The following is a 20047-nucleotide window of genomic DNA, read 5'->3' on the forward strand; positions in this document are numbered from 1 at the left end:
AGCTGCTTCCAAATCATGTTCCTAAGGATCTCCTTGGGTCGATGCTGCCCAGGGTTGGGGGGGTAGGGGAATTATAATTGTGAGGGCAACTGACAGAGTGAGAACCATTATTCGCAAATGTGATAGCCTGTATGGGCTCTGAGGTAGTCTCTTTGCTGATTTGTCTTTTTAAGACACCAGTCTCTCGCAACAAATCCCCTGCTTGTTTGATTTTTGCCACTAGTTCATTCCAGGTTAGGTATTCTACATCCACAGCCCACATGGTTATTTTTGTCTGATAATTTAGTCCTGCATAAGTGTTCTGTACTAACTCATGTCCCTGATAATGGGAAGTGATATTCCCATTCTCTCCCGTCTGGGATAATGAATCAGAGAGAGCTGCCAGCACCTTCTTTGGAATTAGGTAAGCTTTGGGGGCCTCTCCTGGTTTCTGCTGTTCCATTATATATAGTTTCTTGAGGGAAGAAGCAGGCAGTAATATTTTGAGAGCACTTATCCATTCCCCGGGTCCAGCAGCAGTCCGCTCCCAAGAACCTAGGTCTATGTCCAGAGCATCTGTATCACAAGGAGAGGTGCATAACTGAGCCAACTGGATTAAGTCCATGCCATCAACAGAGGGCTACATTTGCCAAATGCAAGCCAGCCATGCCACAGCAGTGTCACGGTTCAATGGCTCCACTCTCTGTGCAATAGTCTTGGCCTGACTAGGAGATCATCTTACTACGTCCGTGACCAGCTCCATTGTGGGAAGATTGGCTCTTGCAACTGTGTGTTTAACTTCCCTTGTGGAAACAGGGGCAATATTATGCATGTGTGGCCAATCGGGGTTGAATGGGGTTTTGGGGTCAGCATGAAGGGGTATCTCTATTTTCCCAGGGGGCGCCAAATCGCAATCCTCTCTCAACCTTACAGCCACTACCACTCCCTTATGGGCGCTAAGGTGGGTATGCAATTTACTAATCTCTGCCTCACATTTCTGATGGCCTGCTGCTGCCTTGGCTGCCTTATTCTCATCTACAAGGAAGCGAGTTGTTGCTCTCACTTCTTCTAACAAAATTGTTGTGTGTGTTAACTCTTTCCTATACTGTACTGCATTCCTGCTGGCCTTGTCCCTCTCCTCTTGCATATTTCTAAGTAGGGTCACCATTTTAAGCTTTTCTGCTATAAATTCACACCTGTCTGTCTCACATTTGTTCAAATGCTGTTGTAACTGCTTTTTCTCCAGCTCCAGTTCATGCCTTCCCTTTACCATGTCAATCATCTCCAGACATGCATAAAATAATGCCTATGCAACAGCCACATCCTTTGCACTACCCCGTGGCATAATGGTTGTGAAATATTATTCAAAGCTGAGACTCACTTCAACCAGGGGATTCTCACCTTTAAAGCATTCCGTTTCCCAGGGGCATTTCCCCTTCTTCATTACCCATCTCTCTAACCTGTTGTTTTTCTCCTATCTCAAGTGAGCAGACGGGGGGGGGGGGGCAGGGGGTTCAGCAATCTCTACTTCCCTTATCTCACTAATGGGCTCTACCAAAAGCCCTTTCATGCAGTCACAGTATTGCACTAAAATCTTTACTTTTAAGACACAACTCTTAACAACTTATTGCACGGTCCTATAGTTATTCTAACCATGATTCCTAACTGAAACATTACCAAATATTCTATGAGAGAGGGACCTCACTAAAGGAGCTTAGTCTGAAAAAGGAAGAGATAGTTTGCGCAGCTCTGTGCCTCAGTTTCCCCACTCCGCTCTGCAGAACTACTCAACAAAGGCCCCATAATTAGGGTCACATGCTGCCCGTGTTCCTCCACCAATTTGTTACCAGATTTGCCCATTACTTTGGGGTACGCACATTTCTTAGGGTTGGCAGGAGAGAGATCATTTGATCATTGCCTGTTAGGTTCACTCTCTATGGGGCACCTGGCATTGGACCCTGTCAGAGTAGATAGATACTGGGCTAGATGGACCTTTGATCTGACCCGATATGGCCGTTCTTACTCTTCTGAGGGGGGGAGGCGGTTCCGTAAGTCTATCAATGTATTGCTTGTGTCACTCGTGTTCTCATACGGAGCTCTACTCCCTTCTTCGAATTCCCTCCCAGTGGAGCTATCCTGCAGGACCTAGGTTCCCCAGGGCAGGGTTCTTCCAGCCCCAGAATCAGATGGCCACAAACACACACATTAACAGAGTGCGTCTGAGAGGACTGGGTTAATCAGCACTCCCAAGCTGACCCCTTATATGTCCTGGACTCAGTAGGCTGTATCGAGCAACACTTCCAAGCTGTGACCCTCATATGCCATGGGCACCGCACTGGAATAGAGTACGCCTGAGCAGGCTGGGCCGAGCAGCACTTCCAAGCTGCCACCCTCATATGCCCCAGGTTCAGCAAGTAGTAACCCACTTGATGAGCAAACCCCACAGGATTTTGGGGCGCTGCAGAGACCTTTAGCTTAGGTACAAGGAGTGTTGCTGCAGAGAGAGAGAGAGAGAGAGAAAAAACAAACAACCAGCTTAACCATGAAAGTTATTATTGCCAGGTAATAGCCATACAAAGAGAGCCAAACAAACAAAACAGTTATAATATTAAATCTAACTTTAAATTTGATTACAAAAGTCAGGTTTAGAAAACTGTAACCAATCACATAAGTCAGGGTCAGAAGACTATACGTAGAAAAAGAGAGAGAGAGAGGTTCTCACCACTCCATGAAGCTTGAATCGATCAAGGGTCCCAGGTGGTGGTGGTAACTGATGATCCAGAGTGCTGGAGACAGGCAGACCCCCCACAGCACAATCAATCAGGAGAAGATGAAGTCCCAATGGAACTGATAGAGATGTTGGATCCAGGCATCAGAACCCTTACTTGAGCGTGGGTACGGGGTTTTGTAGGGAAACAACAATGGTTCAAGGGAAAACACTAGATTTGTTTATGGGTAAACTGATGGTTCAGGGGAGTATATCAACGTTGTTTTGTTCAGGCTAAACAATAGGAACAGATCATTCCTGGCTATGAGCAGTGTTCCTTCCAGGGAGCTCACAATGCAATAAGGCAGCTTCAGTATTTTGGATACCAATAAAGGATTCATTACTAGAATTGGTCTGATAACTACTGAGCTGGGCGTGTGAAGGTGTGGGTTCATTAACATCTGGAGAAGAGATCCCCCATCATGCAGTTCTTCCCTGCTTTTCTGGTCCCAGAGTTCAGTGTGGTTTTTGACTTGGAATCTCTATTCTCCATTCTGTATGCTCATGGAGATGCCTCCCTGTCCCATCTTTGATGCAAATAAAACTAGGGGAGTTTCCTTAATCCTGTCACCCTTGTTCAGAAGGGTTTAAGTGTGTCTCCCACTGCCTTTTCATTGATTTTTGTATGTCTTTCTTCTGACTGGATTTGGTTCAAGCAGAGGCTGTGGTGAGGGGCAGTGGGGGAGGAAGGTCTATTGTGAGCAGGAGCGGCTCTAGTAATTTCGCCGCCCCAAGCACGGTGGCATGCCGCGGGGGGCGCACTGGCAGTCGCCGGTCCCCCGGCTCCGGTGGACCTCCTGCAGAAGTGCCTGCGGAGGGTCCACTGGTCCCGCAGCTCCGGTGGAGCATCCGCAGGCATGCCTGTGGGAGGTCCACCGGAGCCGCGGGACCAGCGGACCCTCCTCAGGCACGCCTGCGGGAGGTCCACCGGAGCCGCCTGCCGCCCTCCCGGCGACAGGCAGAGTGCCCCCCGCGCCATGCCGCCCCAAGCACACGCTTGGCGTGCTGGGGTCTGGAGCCGGTCCTGTTTGTGAGTCACGCTGGGTACTGAGCCCTGGTTCCCCAAGAACACAGAACTGATAGGTAACATGTCCCAAAGAGTAAAAAGCTAAAGATTATCATTGACAGAGTACAGGAAAATATAAGGAAATAGAATGAAGCATGTGCTATATATCTTGAGTGTTTTGAAGGATAGCTGGAGGGTGATATCTTAGAAATACTAAAATGGGTGATCTTGGTGGTTTTACAGTAGTTTGTGGAAAGAGGAAAGTATGAATGCTGGTGGTCTGAACTAAGCATGCCAGTAAATGGTGCTTGGGAGAAAAGGTCCCAAGAAAACACTAAATTGCTCCTCTCTTCAACGAAGCCTGCAACATAAAACAAATTTGGAGTTTATTGGCCAAACCATTTTGCAGATACAATGGACCCCGAAAAGTTACACAATTTTGATACACTTTATAGTACAGATACATTTCAGGATAGATGCATTTTTGAATACACTATCACTAAATTACAGAAACCTTTTCCAAAAAAAAGGAAATGGGCACTTTTTGAAATTCCCATATCTCCACAACTCCTTATCTGATTTTTTACAAACTTCCCAGAAAAATTCTACCCAGTGTTTAGAGGCAGAATGTAAAATATCAAGGGGGTCTGGCTTCTTTGGGGAAAATTTGAGCAACGCAGAAGTCAGAAAACCAGACATGGCATAGAAAGTAATTTCCAACCTTGGCTCTGAAGTGCGAAGCACTGCTCCATTATATGACAGGTCTCGTCTTGTTTCAGCCCCGTTAATGACTCTCAGGTACTTAACAAACTTACGAAATATATGATCACAAATACAAATAAATTCAAATACTGACTACTTGATAGCACTGCTTTGAGCTAGACAACACTGAGATCCTATGACTGATGGAAGCTGTGGTTTATTCTGCTATACAGTTCTATGTGAAATACTTTGAAGAGAAGAGAATATTACTGGTCTTTTTGTAGTCGTATATTCAGCGCTTGAAGTAGATTGAAGCAGTGAGGGGGAGTTCTTTCCACTCCAGCCAAAGAGAAGCAGGAGCTGAGGAGAAGCACTGAGATCTTCTAATGAAAAGCACTATATAAGTATTAGTATTATTAGTACTGTTATTATGCAAGTCAGCAGAAGAGGGAAAGCAGCACTTTACTCTTCTCCCCCATACGTTAAACTCCTCGATATATTTAAATTCTACACTGACTTGCTCTGATTTGCAACCATTCCGAGATTTTTCATACTGTCAATCACACCTTGTTTATGCCAGATTCTAGAAATGCCTTTGCAGCGTCTATGAAAAAGACAGTTATTTTGGCCATATTTTTGTGTGAAAGCAGCTTAGTTGCTGCCACACAAAAATACTTGGAATAATGAAAGCAAATTTAAATAAAAATGAGTAAATAGGACGCTGTATTTGTGTACAGAGAATGGGCCAAATGCCAATCTCAATTACATTGGTATAAATCCAGAGTAATTCCAAGGTTATAAGCATCGTATCAATAGGTAAAATAGAGTTAGTCCCAATTTGCACTAATGTGACTGATATCAGTGATATCAGAATCTGATTCTGTGAGCCAATAGATTAGATTAGTACTGATAGATCTACCCAAATTAGGGCAAGTCAGTGCCAGCTGCATTATAAATGTGGAGCATTTCAAACAATCCTTGGTGGATAACCTGTCTCCTCTCATATCCAGATCACTCAAACAGCCTGTTATTTCTGTCTCCAGCATTGTGATTGTGAGACCATGATTAATAGTAATCATGGGGAAAACAACTGCCATAATTTTTTGTTATATGTCATATTCTGTCAGATTCCAGTGAAAAAGAGCTTGGTTTGTTACACGACTTGAAAAATGAAAGAATGGATTTTATAGCCATAGGCATGACTGAAAAGGAAATCAGTCAGCTGAAACATGAATCTTCATTGCTCTGGAGTAAAGTAAACAATATACTGTTTATAGGATGGATCAGTGTTCTGAGGTGGTACAGAGAAGCCACTTTCTAGATGGCTGGCTGGGGTGCTCAGTTCAAATGCTCAGGGTCAAACTGATTGCCAAGTGGGGTGCATCTTGAGAGATTTTCTCCTTCCTCTGCAGCATGGGACATGGTTTGCCTTTTAGGATCATCTCACCAACCAATTCCCTGCCATTGCAGGGTCCTCTAACATTGGTGGCACCTCAGCCTCTTCTGTTCTCTCCCAGTGGCACACAAGAGATTAAATTCCTGAGGATTTGAAATGCTGAAGTCACTGGCTCAATATAAGGGTATCTGGATGAAATGTAATGGTATCTGATATGCAGGTGATCAAGCTACATGATCTCATGGTACCTTGTGGTCTTAAACTTTATGAAACTATGACTCTATGAAGGCTTAAGATACTTTTATATCTAGTTCACATAAAATGTAAGGATGAGTTACCTCTCTGTGTACTTTCCTGAACCTATCACTATAGTGTATGAGTGTCTAGTATAGGAAAGCTGTTACTACATGGTTAACCACAGTTTCAAATCATTTATAGTTAAGTTTGGACAGGAGCATTTCAGCTCATTTAGTCCATCCACCTGTATTATTGAGTGATAGTGGGAGGCAATGCTAGTAATCTTAGATTTTTATAGCATCTGCACTATTAGATTCCATGAATTCACATATCAGGTTATTCCATTGTCTACTTAACCTCAAAGTTTCAACATGATCGATACTTCATCTGATAGTTGTTTAACTCAGCCTGTGCTCGCAGTTATACTGGTGAAGATCTGCAGTAACTCACTTGACTTTAGTAGAATTACTTTAGATTTGCCCCAGTACAAGTGAAAGCAGAATTTTGTGCTCAGTTTGCAGAGACTGCTGTTAAAGTCATACATATATGTGGCTTGATATATTTGTTTACTGGCAACATTCTGCTGTTATATGTATTCATGTAAATGAGGAATAATTCCATTGAGAGGATAATCTGGTCCTTTATTTGTAGTAATTGTAGTTAACTGAATATACAATATCTACATGACATTTTCCTTGTGAAACGACATGTCAGAGATACTAGTTTTATGATAAAGAATGTTTATTGCATAAAGTAGTTGTGTTTCCGCTGTAGTTTCCCAGTTTAAAATTACTACAGTAGTTGTAAGCAGTGGTCAGCAACCAGTATATCGAGATCAACAGGTCAATCATGGAGTCTCTGCCTGTCAATTGCAATCTCCAGCCGCTAAAACTCCGGCAGTGCAGTAGGGCTAAGGCAGGCTCCTGCCCTGGCCCCGCGCCACTCCTGAAAGCAGCTGGCATATTCCTGCATGGGGGGATACCGGGGGGGGTCTCCACACGCTGCTTCTGCCTGCAAGCACTGCCCCCACAGCTCCCATTGGCCAGGAATCAGGAACTGCAGCCAATGGGAGCTGTGGGGGCAGTGCCTGCAGGGATGGGCCGTGCATGAAGCCACTTGCCTCCTCCCCACCCTCTGGGGCCGCAGCACAGGAACGTGCCGATAGCGCAGGGAGTGGCATGGGGCCAGAGCATGCAGGGAGCCTGCCTTAGCCCTGCTGCACTGCCCAAGGTAAGCACTTCCTGGAGGGAATCTGCTCCCCTCCCCTCCCACAACCTAACCCTCTGCCCTGAGCCCCCTCCCAGAGCCCGCACCCCAAGCCCCTCCCGCACCCCACCCCCCCACCCCTGGCCGGAGCCCTCTCCTACACCCAAACTTCCTCTCAGAGTGCACATCCCTCACCGCCTCCTGCACCCCAACCTGCTGCCCCAGGCTCAGCCCGGAGCCCCCTCCCACACTCCAAACCACTTGGCCCCAGCCCAGAGCCTGCACCCCCTCCCACACCCCAAACCCCTGCCTCAGCCCAGTTAAAGTGAGTGAGGATGGGGGAGAGCGAGCAACGGAGGGATGGGGGGATGGACTGAATGGGGTGGGGCCTCAGGCAAGGGGCAGGGCAGATCCTGGGTTGCACTTAAATTCATAAAGTGATTTTGTGCTTTAAAAGGTTGGAGACCATTGCTTTAGAAAAAGGAGGACGCATATCTGTTTGGCAGTATGTGAAAGCTTTCAGCCTTATCGCTGATACCATACTTGCCTGGTGTACCTCAGTCTGAAGGACTGTCAATCCTGTCCATTCCATGAACACTAAAAATCAGTTACTACTAATAAAAACTCTATCACCCTTTCACCTATTGTCACTTTTATTTTTGCTCTTTTAAGTGTCTTACTCTAGTAGGCGTCTTAAATAATATGACTTCAAATCATTAGGGTGGAATTTTGCAGAGTGAAAAAAACCCTGTGATTTACTAATTTAGAAAATTATTTCTAAGAATTGTTTTGCTTCTTGATACAGAGGTTTTTGTAGCAGCTAGCAAATACTGAATTCCCAATTTTCAGAAGGCTGCTGTGATTATGAATCCCCTATTTCAGTCTTCTTAAAGAAGTAGCGGCCAATCCAACTCCAATTCAATGTGAATTGAATCAGGCTCACAGTTCACTGTGTCTATCTAAAAGGTCTTTCCCAGTTCAGAATCCATTCAAGTAGAAAATGGGAATGGGGTATCTGGACAAAGAAGAGTCATATTGTTGAACTGTTTGGTAGAGCTGGGCTGGTAGAGATCGTTTTCACAATATTTTAAGTGCCTGTTTTTTTTCTTTTGGTAAACTTTAAAATTCAGTGTTTTTCAACTAGCTCTACTGTTTGGTATTGGCTTAAGAAATAGGACCAGATTTTCTTTCTGGGTTATTCACCCTGTGCACCACTTCAGTGGCAAAACTGCCATAATGCCCAACAGAGCATTCCCCTGGTAAAGAGAACTCTGCTGGCACATCTGCACTGCCTCCCCTTTTCCTGGCATAGAGGATGTGTTGGGGGGAGGGAGTGATGGAGCTCTGCCACCATTCTCCACTGCCAGAAGTTTCATTAAAGGACCTTAAACTAGTGATGGATCTTAGAGCAGGCTGGCTGCTGCTCTAAGTCTCATCAGGGCTGGGATTGGGCTCAGGATGAAGGAGCTCCCTGATGCCCTCCTCCTCCCTCAGATGAGTGCTCCAGTGCAGGCGAGAATCTACCCTTGCATGTTAAATGCAGAGCTCTGGTACCGTTTGGGAGCACTGTCCAGCACATTTCTTAGGTCTGAAATCCAATATTTTAATTACTTGCTGTTTTTGCAAGGCATGCAGGGAGCTCTGAGACTACCTCATTGCCTTCATCATCTTCCCGTCTAGCCAGTTGCCCTAAAGCACTACTCTGCAGCCACTAGTGGCAAATACAGCCTCCTTTGATGCCATCATTAGTTCTATTTGACAAGTCAGTTGGTAAAGGGTAAGGAAACCAGAGGTTCCCTTTTCCTGACTTAGAGCAAAGATACCACCTCTGTAACACAGCTGATCTCAACTAGAAATGGGAACTCTAAGGAATTATACCAAACCCAGCTCTTTTAATTGACAACACACAGGGGCGGCTTTAGCCATTTTGCCGCCCCAAGCACGGCGGCACGCCGCAGGGGGCGCTCTGCCAGTCGCTGGACCCGCGGCTCCAGTGGACCTCCCACAGACGTGCCTGCGGAGGGTCCGCTGGTCCCATGGCTTCGGTGGAGCATCCACAGGGGACGCCTGCGGGAGGTCCACCGGAGCCACCTGCCGCCCTCCCGGCGACTGGCAGAGCGCCCCCCCGTGGCATGCCGCCCCAAGCACGCACTTGGCGTGCTGGGGCCTGGAGCCGTCCCTGACAACACAATGGGCTGTATCCTCAGGCACAGTGTGGCTGCTTTGCACTGCACTGCTGGCATTTTGTGGCTGCAAAAACGTTCTGACCAGCACAGTGAGAATCATGTCAGTGCAAGGGTGATTCTGTTGGGTGATTCTAAAGACAGAGCCATCATAGAGGTTTGTACACCAGACACCCTCCCTGCAACATGCACAACAGGGAAAAGAGGGTAGATTGGCTGGGATGTAATTGTGCAACACTGACCCTTAGCTATGTTTACATCCCCTTGTGACTGTGACAAGTCAGTACATATTACAGTACCTCTCAGGCTTCTCTAATGAAGCACGAGGAAGACATGCAGAAAGCAGCGCCAGATTTCAGGGCAGTGTATGTGGAAGCTTTACACCATCTTTGGAGACCATACTCTGATTTGTATTCTGTGCGTTTTGAACCTATTCATGGTCTGCCCTGTATTTCTTGGGCTCTGCCACTACAGTATGGAAAGATGCAGACAGAAAAGTAGAACTTAACTTTAATTGTTTTCAACAACAAAATGGAATTTCCTTGCATAGATTCCAAAATACCTGGGACCATGCTCCCCAGGAAATTATTTACAGGTTAACTTAGCTGTGATGTTAGTAATAATGTTATCACCCTCAAGCTCTGACCTTAACTGGAATGAAAAAGGATGTCAAATGCAATGTACTTAAATGTCTATCTTATACATTCCTGAGTAAACATTTAAATGTTACATCTCTGCCATATAAATTGCTTCATTTAATCTTCTGGTTTTTAGCTCAAGGAGAGACAACTTTAATCCACTTTGACCTGACAGATGAAAGTTCCCTTTACAAAATATGTAGGTCATGAAATTTCAATTGAATTTATATTGTAGCATTTGTAAACTGTGGACAGCTGGAGGTTTACTTGTGAGTTAGTGAACTCGCTGAACAGTTCAGAATCTATTTCTTTGGCAGTAGTGATAGTAAATCTTTTAAATTCTACAGATGCAACTACAGCAGATTTGAGGGATCCTATTACTCAAATATGTCAGATTGGCCTTTACTTATGTTGAAAAATGAAAGTCTTAGGTACACTGTTATATCCCCATCCCCTTCCAGGAAATAATTCAGTCTAAAGTCTTCTTTTTGTGTACTCCTTTTAGGAATGAGTCCTAAAATTGACTTCTTCCAGTACCATTATTTATTAAAAACCCCCATCATAGCAGTTAAAGGATATAGTTGTAACTGTGCCTTTGTGGGTCACAACTGAGAATACCAAGTTCAGGACAAACTGCTGAGAAATAGGGCAGACACACCCCAAAACTGGTGGCTATTCTCCCATAAAATATACCAAACCCGCAACAAAAGAAAACTTCTGTTTCACCACACTGGCAAGCAAGAAGTGAGAAAAACTGTCTCCTTTAGACATTCCAGTCCTTATATCACCACAAAAGAACACTAGACTTACTGATGAGTGGTTATTTAAAAACAATTTCATCAAACAAAAGGGTTCTTCTGATCCCAAAGGACCAGCCACAAACCCAGGGCAATATATGTCAGATCTTATCCAATAGTCACACTGTTCCCAATCCTTTAGTATCTAAAATCTAAAGGTTTATTTATAAAAGAAAGAAAGGTGAGAATTAAAATTGGTTAAAGGAATCAAATACATGGAATAATTGCAAAGTTCTCGGATCAGGCTTGTAGCAATGATGGAATAAACTGCTGGCTTGTTAAGTCTCTGGTTGTTTCCAAATGATGGGAAGGTCCTCAGTCCCTTGGTTAGAATGCTCCCATTAGTATAAATCCATAGTTCAGAGGTTTGAGCAGGAAAGAGGCAAAACGGAGCTGTTCCCAGGACCTTTTATAGCTTCTGCCATATGGAAGGAATCCCATTGTTCTCACTGTGGAAAATTACAGGTAACAAGATGGTGTTTGGAGTCACATGGGCAAGTCACATGTCCATGCATGATATGGCTTAGTCATAGCAGAAGCCATTACCCATCCTCCAGCCAGAAAGTTCACAGGAAAGTCCATTAAGTGTAAATAGGCATCTTCCATTGTGAATTAAGTGTTCTTTGATGGGCCAATAGTCCCTTCAAGATGTACAGGCTAAATACCTTGTGGATGTTAACTACAGGAGCAAACATGCATGCATACAGATAGCATAATCATATTCAGCAATTCACAACTTTTCTATTACTTAACACACTTTGTGTAAGATTTGTTGCAACTGTATAACAGTGGTAGCAACAATGATCTACATAGTCATATTTTAATCAGATAATGACATAGTAGTAACCAAAGGTTAATGACTCATAACTGCAGTTGTGGACTGTTCAGAGCACTGCTTGAATAAACTGCAGATTCAAAGTGCTTTTTCCTCCTGTTTGTAGTATTATATGACTTTTAAAAAGCAGATTTCACTTTTGGCAATGTATATTTTATTTATTACTTTAGGGACAACTATATAAACTTCCTAATTCATTTTATTTTTCCATAATATTGTTCTGTTACCTGTTTTTGCAGGTACTTGGCTCTTGTCCAACCATTTCGCCTCACTAACCTGAGAACAAGATCAAAGACTATTCGCGTTAATTTATGCCTGTGGGCAGCTTCACTGATCCTTGTGTTTCCTGTGTGGGTCTACTCAAAAGTAATCAAATTCAAAGACGGCTTAGAGAGTTGTGCTTTTGATCTAACGTCACCTGATGATGTACTTTGGTAAGGTTCTAAAACTATATGTGCCAGGCCCTAAGTTGGTGAAAGAGTCTAAATAATAAGATCAGTGAATTAGAGTGCCTCGTGATAAAGGAGGATATTGATATAATAGGCATCACAGAAACCTGGTGGACTGAGGACAATCAATGGGACCCAATCATTCAGGAGTACAAAATATATCGGAAGGACAGAACTGGTCGTGCTGGGGAGTAGCAATATATGTGAAAGAAAATGTAGAATCAAATGAAGCAAAAATCTTAAGTGAATTCACATGTTCTATAGAATCTGTATGGATAGTAATTTCATGCTCTAATAAGAATATAACATTAGGGATCTATTATTGACCACCTGACCAGGACAGTGATAGTGATGATGAAATGCTAAGGGAAATTAGAGAGGCTATCAAAATTAAGAGCCCAATAATAGTGGGGGATTTCAATTATCCCCATATTGACTGGGAACATGTCACCTCAGGATGAAATGCAGAGACAAAATTTCTCGATACTTTAAATGACTGCTTCTTGAAGCAACTGGTACGGGAACCCACAAGGGGAGAGGCAACTCTCAATTTAGTCCTGCGTGGAGTGCAGGAGCTGGTCCTAGAGGTAACTATAACAGGACCGCTTGGAAATAGTGACCATAATATAATAACATTTAACATCTCTGTGGTGGGAAGAACACCTCAGCATCCCAACGCTGTGGCATTTAATTTCAGAAATGTAAAAATGAGGGGGTTAGTTAAACAGAAATGAAAAGGTACAGTGACTAAAGTGAAATCCCTGCAAGCTACATGGATGCTTTTCAAAGACGCCATAATAGAGGCCCAGCTTAAATGTCTACACCAAATTAAAAAACACAGTAAAAACTAAAAGAGTCACCGTGGCTTAACAACCATGTAAAAGAAGCAGTGAGAGATAAAAAGACATCTTTTAAAAAGTGGAAGTCAAATCCTAGTGAGGTAAATAGAAAGGAACATAAACACTGCCTAATTAAGTGTAAAAATGTAATAAGAAAAGCCAAAGAGGAGTTTGAAGAACAGCTAGCCAAAAACTCCAAAGGTAATAAAAAAATGTTTTTTAAGTACATCAGAAGCAGAAAGCCTGCTAAACAACCAGTGGGGCCCCCGGATGATCGAGATACAAAAGGAGCGCTTAAAGACAATAAAGTAATTGCGGAAAAATGGATTCTTTGCTTCAGTCGTCATGGCTGAGGATGTTAGGGAGATTCCCAAACCTGAGCCGGCTTTTGCAGGTGACAAATCGGAGGAATTGTCACAGATTGAGGTGTCACTAGAGGAGATTTTGGAATTAATTGATAAACTTAACTGTAACAAGTCACTGGACCAGATGACATTCACCCAAGAACTCAAATGTGAAGTTGCCGAACTATTAACTATGGTTTGTAACCTCTCCTTTAAATCGCCTTCTGTACCCAATGACTGGAAGATAGCTAATGTAATGCCAATATTTAAAAAGGGGTCTAGAGGTGATCCTGGCAATTACAGACCAGTAAGTCTAACGTCAGTACTGGGCAAATTAGTTGAAACAATAGTAAAGAATAAAATTGTCAGACACATAGAAGAACATAAATTGTTGGGCAAAAGTCAACATGGTTTCTGTAAAGGGAAATCGTGTCTTACTAATCTATTAGAGTTCTTTGAAGGGGTCAACAAACATGTGGACAAGGGGGATCCTGTGGACATAGTGTACTTAGATTTCCATAAAGCCTTTGACAAGGTCCCTCACCAAAGGCTCTTACATAAATTAAGTTGTCATGGGATAAGAGGGATCCTTTCATGGATTGAGAACTGGTTAAAAGACAGGGAACAAAGGGTAGGAATAAATTATAAATTCTCAGAATGGAGAGGGGTAACAAGTAGTGTCCACCAAGGGTCAGTCCTAGGACCAATCCTATTCAACTTATTCATAAATGATCTGGAGAAAGGGGTAAAAAATGAGGTGGCAAAGTTTGCAGACTATATTAAACTGCTCAAAATAGTTAAGACCAAAACAGATTGTGAAGAACTTCAAAAAGATCTCACAAAACTAAGTGATTGGGCAACAAAATGGCAAATGAAATTTAATGTGTATAAATGTAAAGTAATGCACATTGGAAAAAATAACCCCAACTATACATACAATATGATGGGGGCTAATTTAGCTACAATGATTCAGGAAAAAGATCTTGGAGTCATCGTGGATAGTTCTCTGAAGACATCCACGCAGTGTGCAGCGGCCGTCAAAAAAGCACAGGATGTTAGGAATCATTAAAAAGGGGATAGAAAATAAGACATAGAGTATCTTATTGCCCTTATATAAATCCATGGTATGCCCACATCTTGAATACTGCATACAGATGTGGTCTCCTCATCTCAAAAAAGATATACTGGCATTAGAAAAGGTTCAGAGAAGGGCAACTAAAATGATTAGGGCTTTGGAACGGGTCTCATATGAGGAAAGCTTAAAGAGACTAGGACTTTTCAGCTTGGAAAAGAGGAGACTAAGGGGGGATATGATAGAGGTATATAAAATCATGAGTGATGTAGAGAAAGTAAATAAGGAAAAGTTATTTACTTGTTTCCATAATACAAGAACTAGAGGCCACCAAATGAAATTAATGGGCAGCAGGTTTAAAACAAATAAAAGGAAGTTCTTCTTCACGCAGTGCACAGTCAACTTGTGGAACTCCTTGCATGAGGGGGTTGTGAAGGCTAGGACTATAACAGGGTTTAAAAGAGAACTGGATAAATTCATGGAGGTTAAGTCCGTTAATGGATATTAGCCAGGATGGGTAAGGAAGAGTGTCTCTAGCCTGTGTTTGTCAGAGGGTGAAGCTGGATGGCAGGAAAGAAATCACTTGATCATTGCCTGTTGGGTTCACTCAATGCCTGGGGCACCCGGCATTGGCCACTGTTGGTAGACAGGATACTGGGCTAGATGGACCTTTGGTCTGACCCAGTACGGCCGTTCTTATGTTCTTATGAGTAGCTCCACTCACTTCAGTTCTGATTCACACCAGCTGAGGTCCAGGCCCAATTTGTCTGCAGCATTCCTGTCCCTGACATGAGGGAACAGAAGAATGAGCTGAACCTTGGTCTCCTGCTTGGCAGTTCAGAGTGCTATCTCCACTAAAGTAGTCCTAGATATTATTATTAATATTGATGGCCTCAGCACAACTGAATGCAATGGAGCTCCACTGATGTGCAGCAGCTGAGGATATGGCCTGATATGGCCTGGAGTGCTTAGTCTCTGGCTGGAATTAGGTACCTTCTTTTCTACATAGAGATCCCTCAGTGCACTGTCTGTCCAGACAGGCTATGCTCATTTGAGGCTATGGCCCATGAAAAAAATAACCTACATTCTCCGAAACAACCATGGCCCTCCAGTGTCTGGCTGTGCCCAGATTCTTGCCTTATTTCTACAATTGTCTTTTTTTGGGGTGGGGGGGAAATAAAAGAAGGTTTGGATTTTCAGATGTGCTTGGCATTAATAATAGTGCTAGGAACTAATGATACTAGAAATCAATGGAAATTTTACCATTGACTTCAATGACGGGCGAGTTAGGTCAACCCTGAGCACTTTTGAAAAAGTTGATACTCTACTGAGTTCATATTTGTATGTTTCATGTTCTTTCAGAATGATGCCCAAAGTACATGACCCTCTAAATGTAGACTTCATATCTTGTCCTATAATTAAATCTCAGCCAAAATGTTCAAAAGAGGCCTCTGATTTTGTGTTCCTCAGTTTTTGAGGGCCTAGCTTGAGTGTTTGGGGAGTTTATCCTCAGAAGTGCTGAACACTCACAACTGCCCTTGACTTCAAGTGTGGTTCCAAAAGTGAGGTCCCAGGAAACCCAAAATCAGAGGCCACTTTCTGAAAAATGTTGTCTATATTTTTTTCCATTTCTGAGGTTATTTATATGCATTATGCAAACAAGCTGTCTGTTCTCTCTGCATTTTGTTTTCCAGGTACACGCTTTATCTGACTATCACAACTTTCTTTTTCCCATTACCACTGATATTCATTTGCTATATATTGATTTTATGTTACACATGGGAGATGTATCAGCAAAACAAGCAAGCAGGATGGTAACGTATGTTATATTCCAGATATGCTACTAGGGGTGGGAAGAACTTGTTTGCAGTGGGCCAGGTCCTGAAAGGCGCTGTATACCCTTCACTCCCAGGATGCCAGTGGGAGTTGAGGGTACTCAGCACCTCAAACCAGATACACAGCACCTTGTAGTCTCAGGCCCATAATTATGTTTGGTTTGGTGGACAAACACTTTCTCAGATACGAATGCTGTTGCATGAAGGTATGTGACAGAATTATTAATAGAAACTCTTCCAAAACATAATGAATTAAGGCTCATACATACATAGAGTTTAAACCCCTAAAGGCTTTAGATCATTTTGTCTAGCGTCCTTTATAACACAGGCCATTATATTTCACCCAATTACATCTGTACTGAGCTTTGTCATCCTGCTACTCCTGTACTGAGCTATATCAGTATTTCCATTGCAAACCCCTATTTCAGGAGCTTATAACATAACCCAAAAGAAATAGGTTCCTGGCTGCAATTGTGCATACAGTTTTTTATCTCAAAAAAGAATTGCTTCTCCAAACTTTGATGGGAAATTGGTGTGGTTTGGTCTTTTGGTTGAAGCAGGTTTTTTTTTTAAATGTAATGATTTCAGGTGTTGACTGAGTTAGAACTCTTGATAGAGAGGACCAAATTCTTGATTAGAGATAGCTGAAAATTTGGGTAGGAGGGAAATAGGAAGTTCAGAAAATTTAAATTAAATTTAAAAAAATCTTAAAATTTTGCATGGAAAATTTAAATTTTTGGCAGAAATTCAAATATTTTTTTAAAAAAGGTCAAAAACTGAAACATTTTGACCAAGACATTTCTATTTGGAAATGCTGTGGGTGCCTTACAGGAGTAGTAGCTCAGGTTTCTCAAGTTCCCATTCTCCTTTATGGGCCAGGCAACCTGGTCAAACTACATCTCCCAAAATGCACCATGATCTTCTCTCTTAGAGAGAAGAGCTGGTGTATCATGAGAGTCCTTGGTCATGATGCAGGATGGAAGATGTAGTCTTGCCAAGGAGCCAGCTCATAGAAGAGAAGGGGGATAGGAGACAACCAAACTACAATACCCATGAGGCTTTGCAGCAGCATTGCCAAATCCATATATTTTGGTTTTTGCACAAAATATTACAATTTTGGGGAATTCTGTTTTTCAAATTTTCCATAGAAAGCAGATTCTTTTAATGAAAAATGTGTTTAGTCAAAAACACAATTGTACATTACAAAAAAACAATTTCAACAGAAAATCTTCAACCAGCCCTAGTCATATCTCTCCTCAAGATCCCTTGTGTACATGGCAGGCACCACCATCTATTGCAGACGATTCTTCCTCCCTATCCCTCTCCACTCCATTTGTCATGTCTTGCACTCCAGCAGCTGCAGAGGGGGAACAGTGTGCATAGGTTTTTCAAAAATAGCCAACACCTGCATAGTAGAGGGAAGTTTCCTTGCATCATTCCTGTCAATCCTCTTTAGGACCACATAAGGGCCAGCCATGATCTTCTGCCCTGTATGTTTCCCCAGTTAAAACAATGCAGTCAGCAGTGGGGCCCCAATCTGCACAGTTCCAACGCTGGAAGGGGCAGATATTTGTTTACAATATTCTGAATGATAACAAATTGTCATCAACCAGGCCTATTAAATAAAAAACCAAAAAACCTTCTCAAGGTCGCCCAGAGGATTCAGGGGGCCTGGGGCAGGGCCAGGTCTTCGGCAGCAATTCAGCGGCGGGTGTCTGTCGGAGGGAAGACCCGCCGCCAAATTGCAGCCAAAGAATGAAGCAGCGACAGTAGAGCAGCTTAAGTGCCGCCGATCACAGCTTTTTCTTTTTCCCCCTCCGCTTGCGGCGCTTGTACTCACCGGGCGGCGCGCCGAGGCTTCGGCAGCACTTCAGTGGCAGGTCCTTCGCTCGCTCCGAGGCTTCGGCTGCACTGAAGGGCCCGCCATCGAAGACCCGGAGGGAATGAAGGGCCTGCCGCCGAAAACCTGGAGCAGCTCGCGGGCCCCTGCAGGGCCCAGGGCCTGGCATAAATTGCCTCACTTGTCCTTCCCCCCCCGGGCGGCCCTGTTCTCAGTGCCACCTATACTAATGAACCCATAAGACCATATTGAGCCCTGACAGAAGCAGACACAACATGACAAATAAAAATGAAGTCCCTGGGAGTTGTGTCTGCTTCTGTCAGGACTAAATTTTGCCCAAAATACACTGTCTTCACTGATCTGTGCTTTCCTTTATATTATCTTCATTTAACAGTTACCAATCTTCACATTTGTGTTGCAGTTACAATACCAGTATCCCAAGACAAAGGGTCATGAGACTGACCAAGATGGTGCTGGTGCTGGTCGGTGTATTTGTTGTAAGTGCTGCTCCATACCACGTGATACAGCTCGTGAATCTTCAGATTTCTCAGCCATCACTGACATTCTATGTGAGCTATTACTTCTCCATCTGCCTCAGCTATGCCAGCAGCGGCATTAACCCTTTCCTTTACATACTACTTAGCGGGAACTTTCGGAAGCGTCTGACTCGGTGCACAAATGTCAAGCTCAAAATGACAGAACGTGAAGTTAACAACATTGAAAACACACTGAGGTCAAGCTTTTAAAAGGAGAGTCTATTCAATGAGAGAGATGTATTACATATATGTCTATTTTTATGGTTCAACTGACAAGGCCTCATTCCCTTCTCGCTTATAATACTGTAACTCAGGAGTGACTTCATCATAGTCAATGGACTTACATTAGTGTAAAGCTAGGGGAAGAGAAGAATCAGGCCCACTATTTGGATATTAGGGTACGTGGTGGAAGGATGCTGTGCAAAAATATTCTTTGTTATTGTCCAGTTGCCTCCTTAATGGTGAATACTACAAGCATAAAGACCAAAATGAGCTTCTAAAAATGTGCAGTTCACTGGCAGTTACAGGATAGAAGGACTATCTGTGGCTGGTATGTTCAGACAAGTATTCAAGATCTGACATTGCCATTAGCGACTAACCCATCATGTCCATGACATTGTGTGCGATGTCATGCACGTGATGGGTTAGTTACTTATAACAAGCCAAAAAGTACTAACTGCCAACCAGTCTGAAAGCAGCACTAGCAGCTATTGATTTTCAACAATCATACTATGGTGTCCCCTTGGGTCCCCGCTCCTGCAGCTATTAACAGACAGGGGAGAAACAAAGCAGAAGGAACTTGGAGAGGAAGGAGGGCAATGCTTTCAAATTCAGCTTTGTACATGTGCTTACAAACTATGAAATGAATGCACTGATATTTATATTAAATGTACATCTGAAAATAATAAACATATATTTGACAAAGAGCTGTGTGTTTCAGGATCACTGTTTGTTTCTTGTTTTCAAAACCATCACTTCCAAGATGGCCTTAAAAAGAGTACTCACTCCTTAAAGAGCTCAAACCTGCTCCTGCTAGAGTCAATGACAAAAAATCCATTGACTTCAATAGGGGAAGAACTGGGCCTGACATTTCCGAATGTTGCCAGCATCCTAGCTGTTTGATTGCCTGATCAAATTAGCAAAACTTCCGCTGAAGTATTGAAATCAGTGAGAGTTTTGTCTGAATAAGCGGTGCATTGGGACCATGATTATACAACTTGGTTAAACGGAAAATACTTAATTTTTACTTTGGTTATACTGAAAACAAAGCCATGCTTGATCAATAGAACATTGCTCTAGGACAGCTGTTCTCAAACTATGGGTCAGGATCCCAAACTGGGTCACAACCCCATTTTAATGGAGTTGCCAGGACTGGCTTAGACCTGG

At 43.1% G+C, this 20047-nt stretch overlaps 1 protein-coding gene across 1 annotated transcript in view; it reads left to right on the forward strand.

Moving 5' to 3' along the window:
- Window positions 1-18871, forward strand: part of MCHR2 (melanin concentrating hormone receptor 2) — a 51475-nt gene extending 32604 nt beyond the window's left edge. Inside the window, exons 4-6 of the mRNA XM_039532128.1 lie at window positions 11986-12180; window positions 16145-16264; window positions 18547-18871. Of these exons, the coding sequence (XP_039388062.1) occupies window positions 11986-12180; window positions 16145-16264; window positions 18547-18871 (640 nt within the window). The remainder of the gene's footprint in view (window positions 1-11985; window positions 12181-16144; window positions 16265-18546) is intronic.
- Window positions 18872-20047: the final 1176 nt, after the last annotated feature.

This window comes from Mauremys reevesii, linkage group 3 (genome assembly GCF_016161935.1).
Source record: "Mauremys reevesii isolate NIE-2019 linkage group 3, ASM1616193v1, whole genome shotgun sequence".
Classification (NCBI taxonomy): domain Eukaryota; kingdom Metazoa; phylum Chordata; order Testudines; family Geoemydidae; genus Mauremys; species Mauremys reevesii.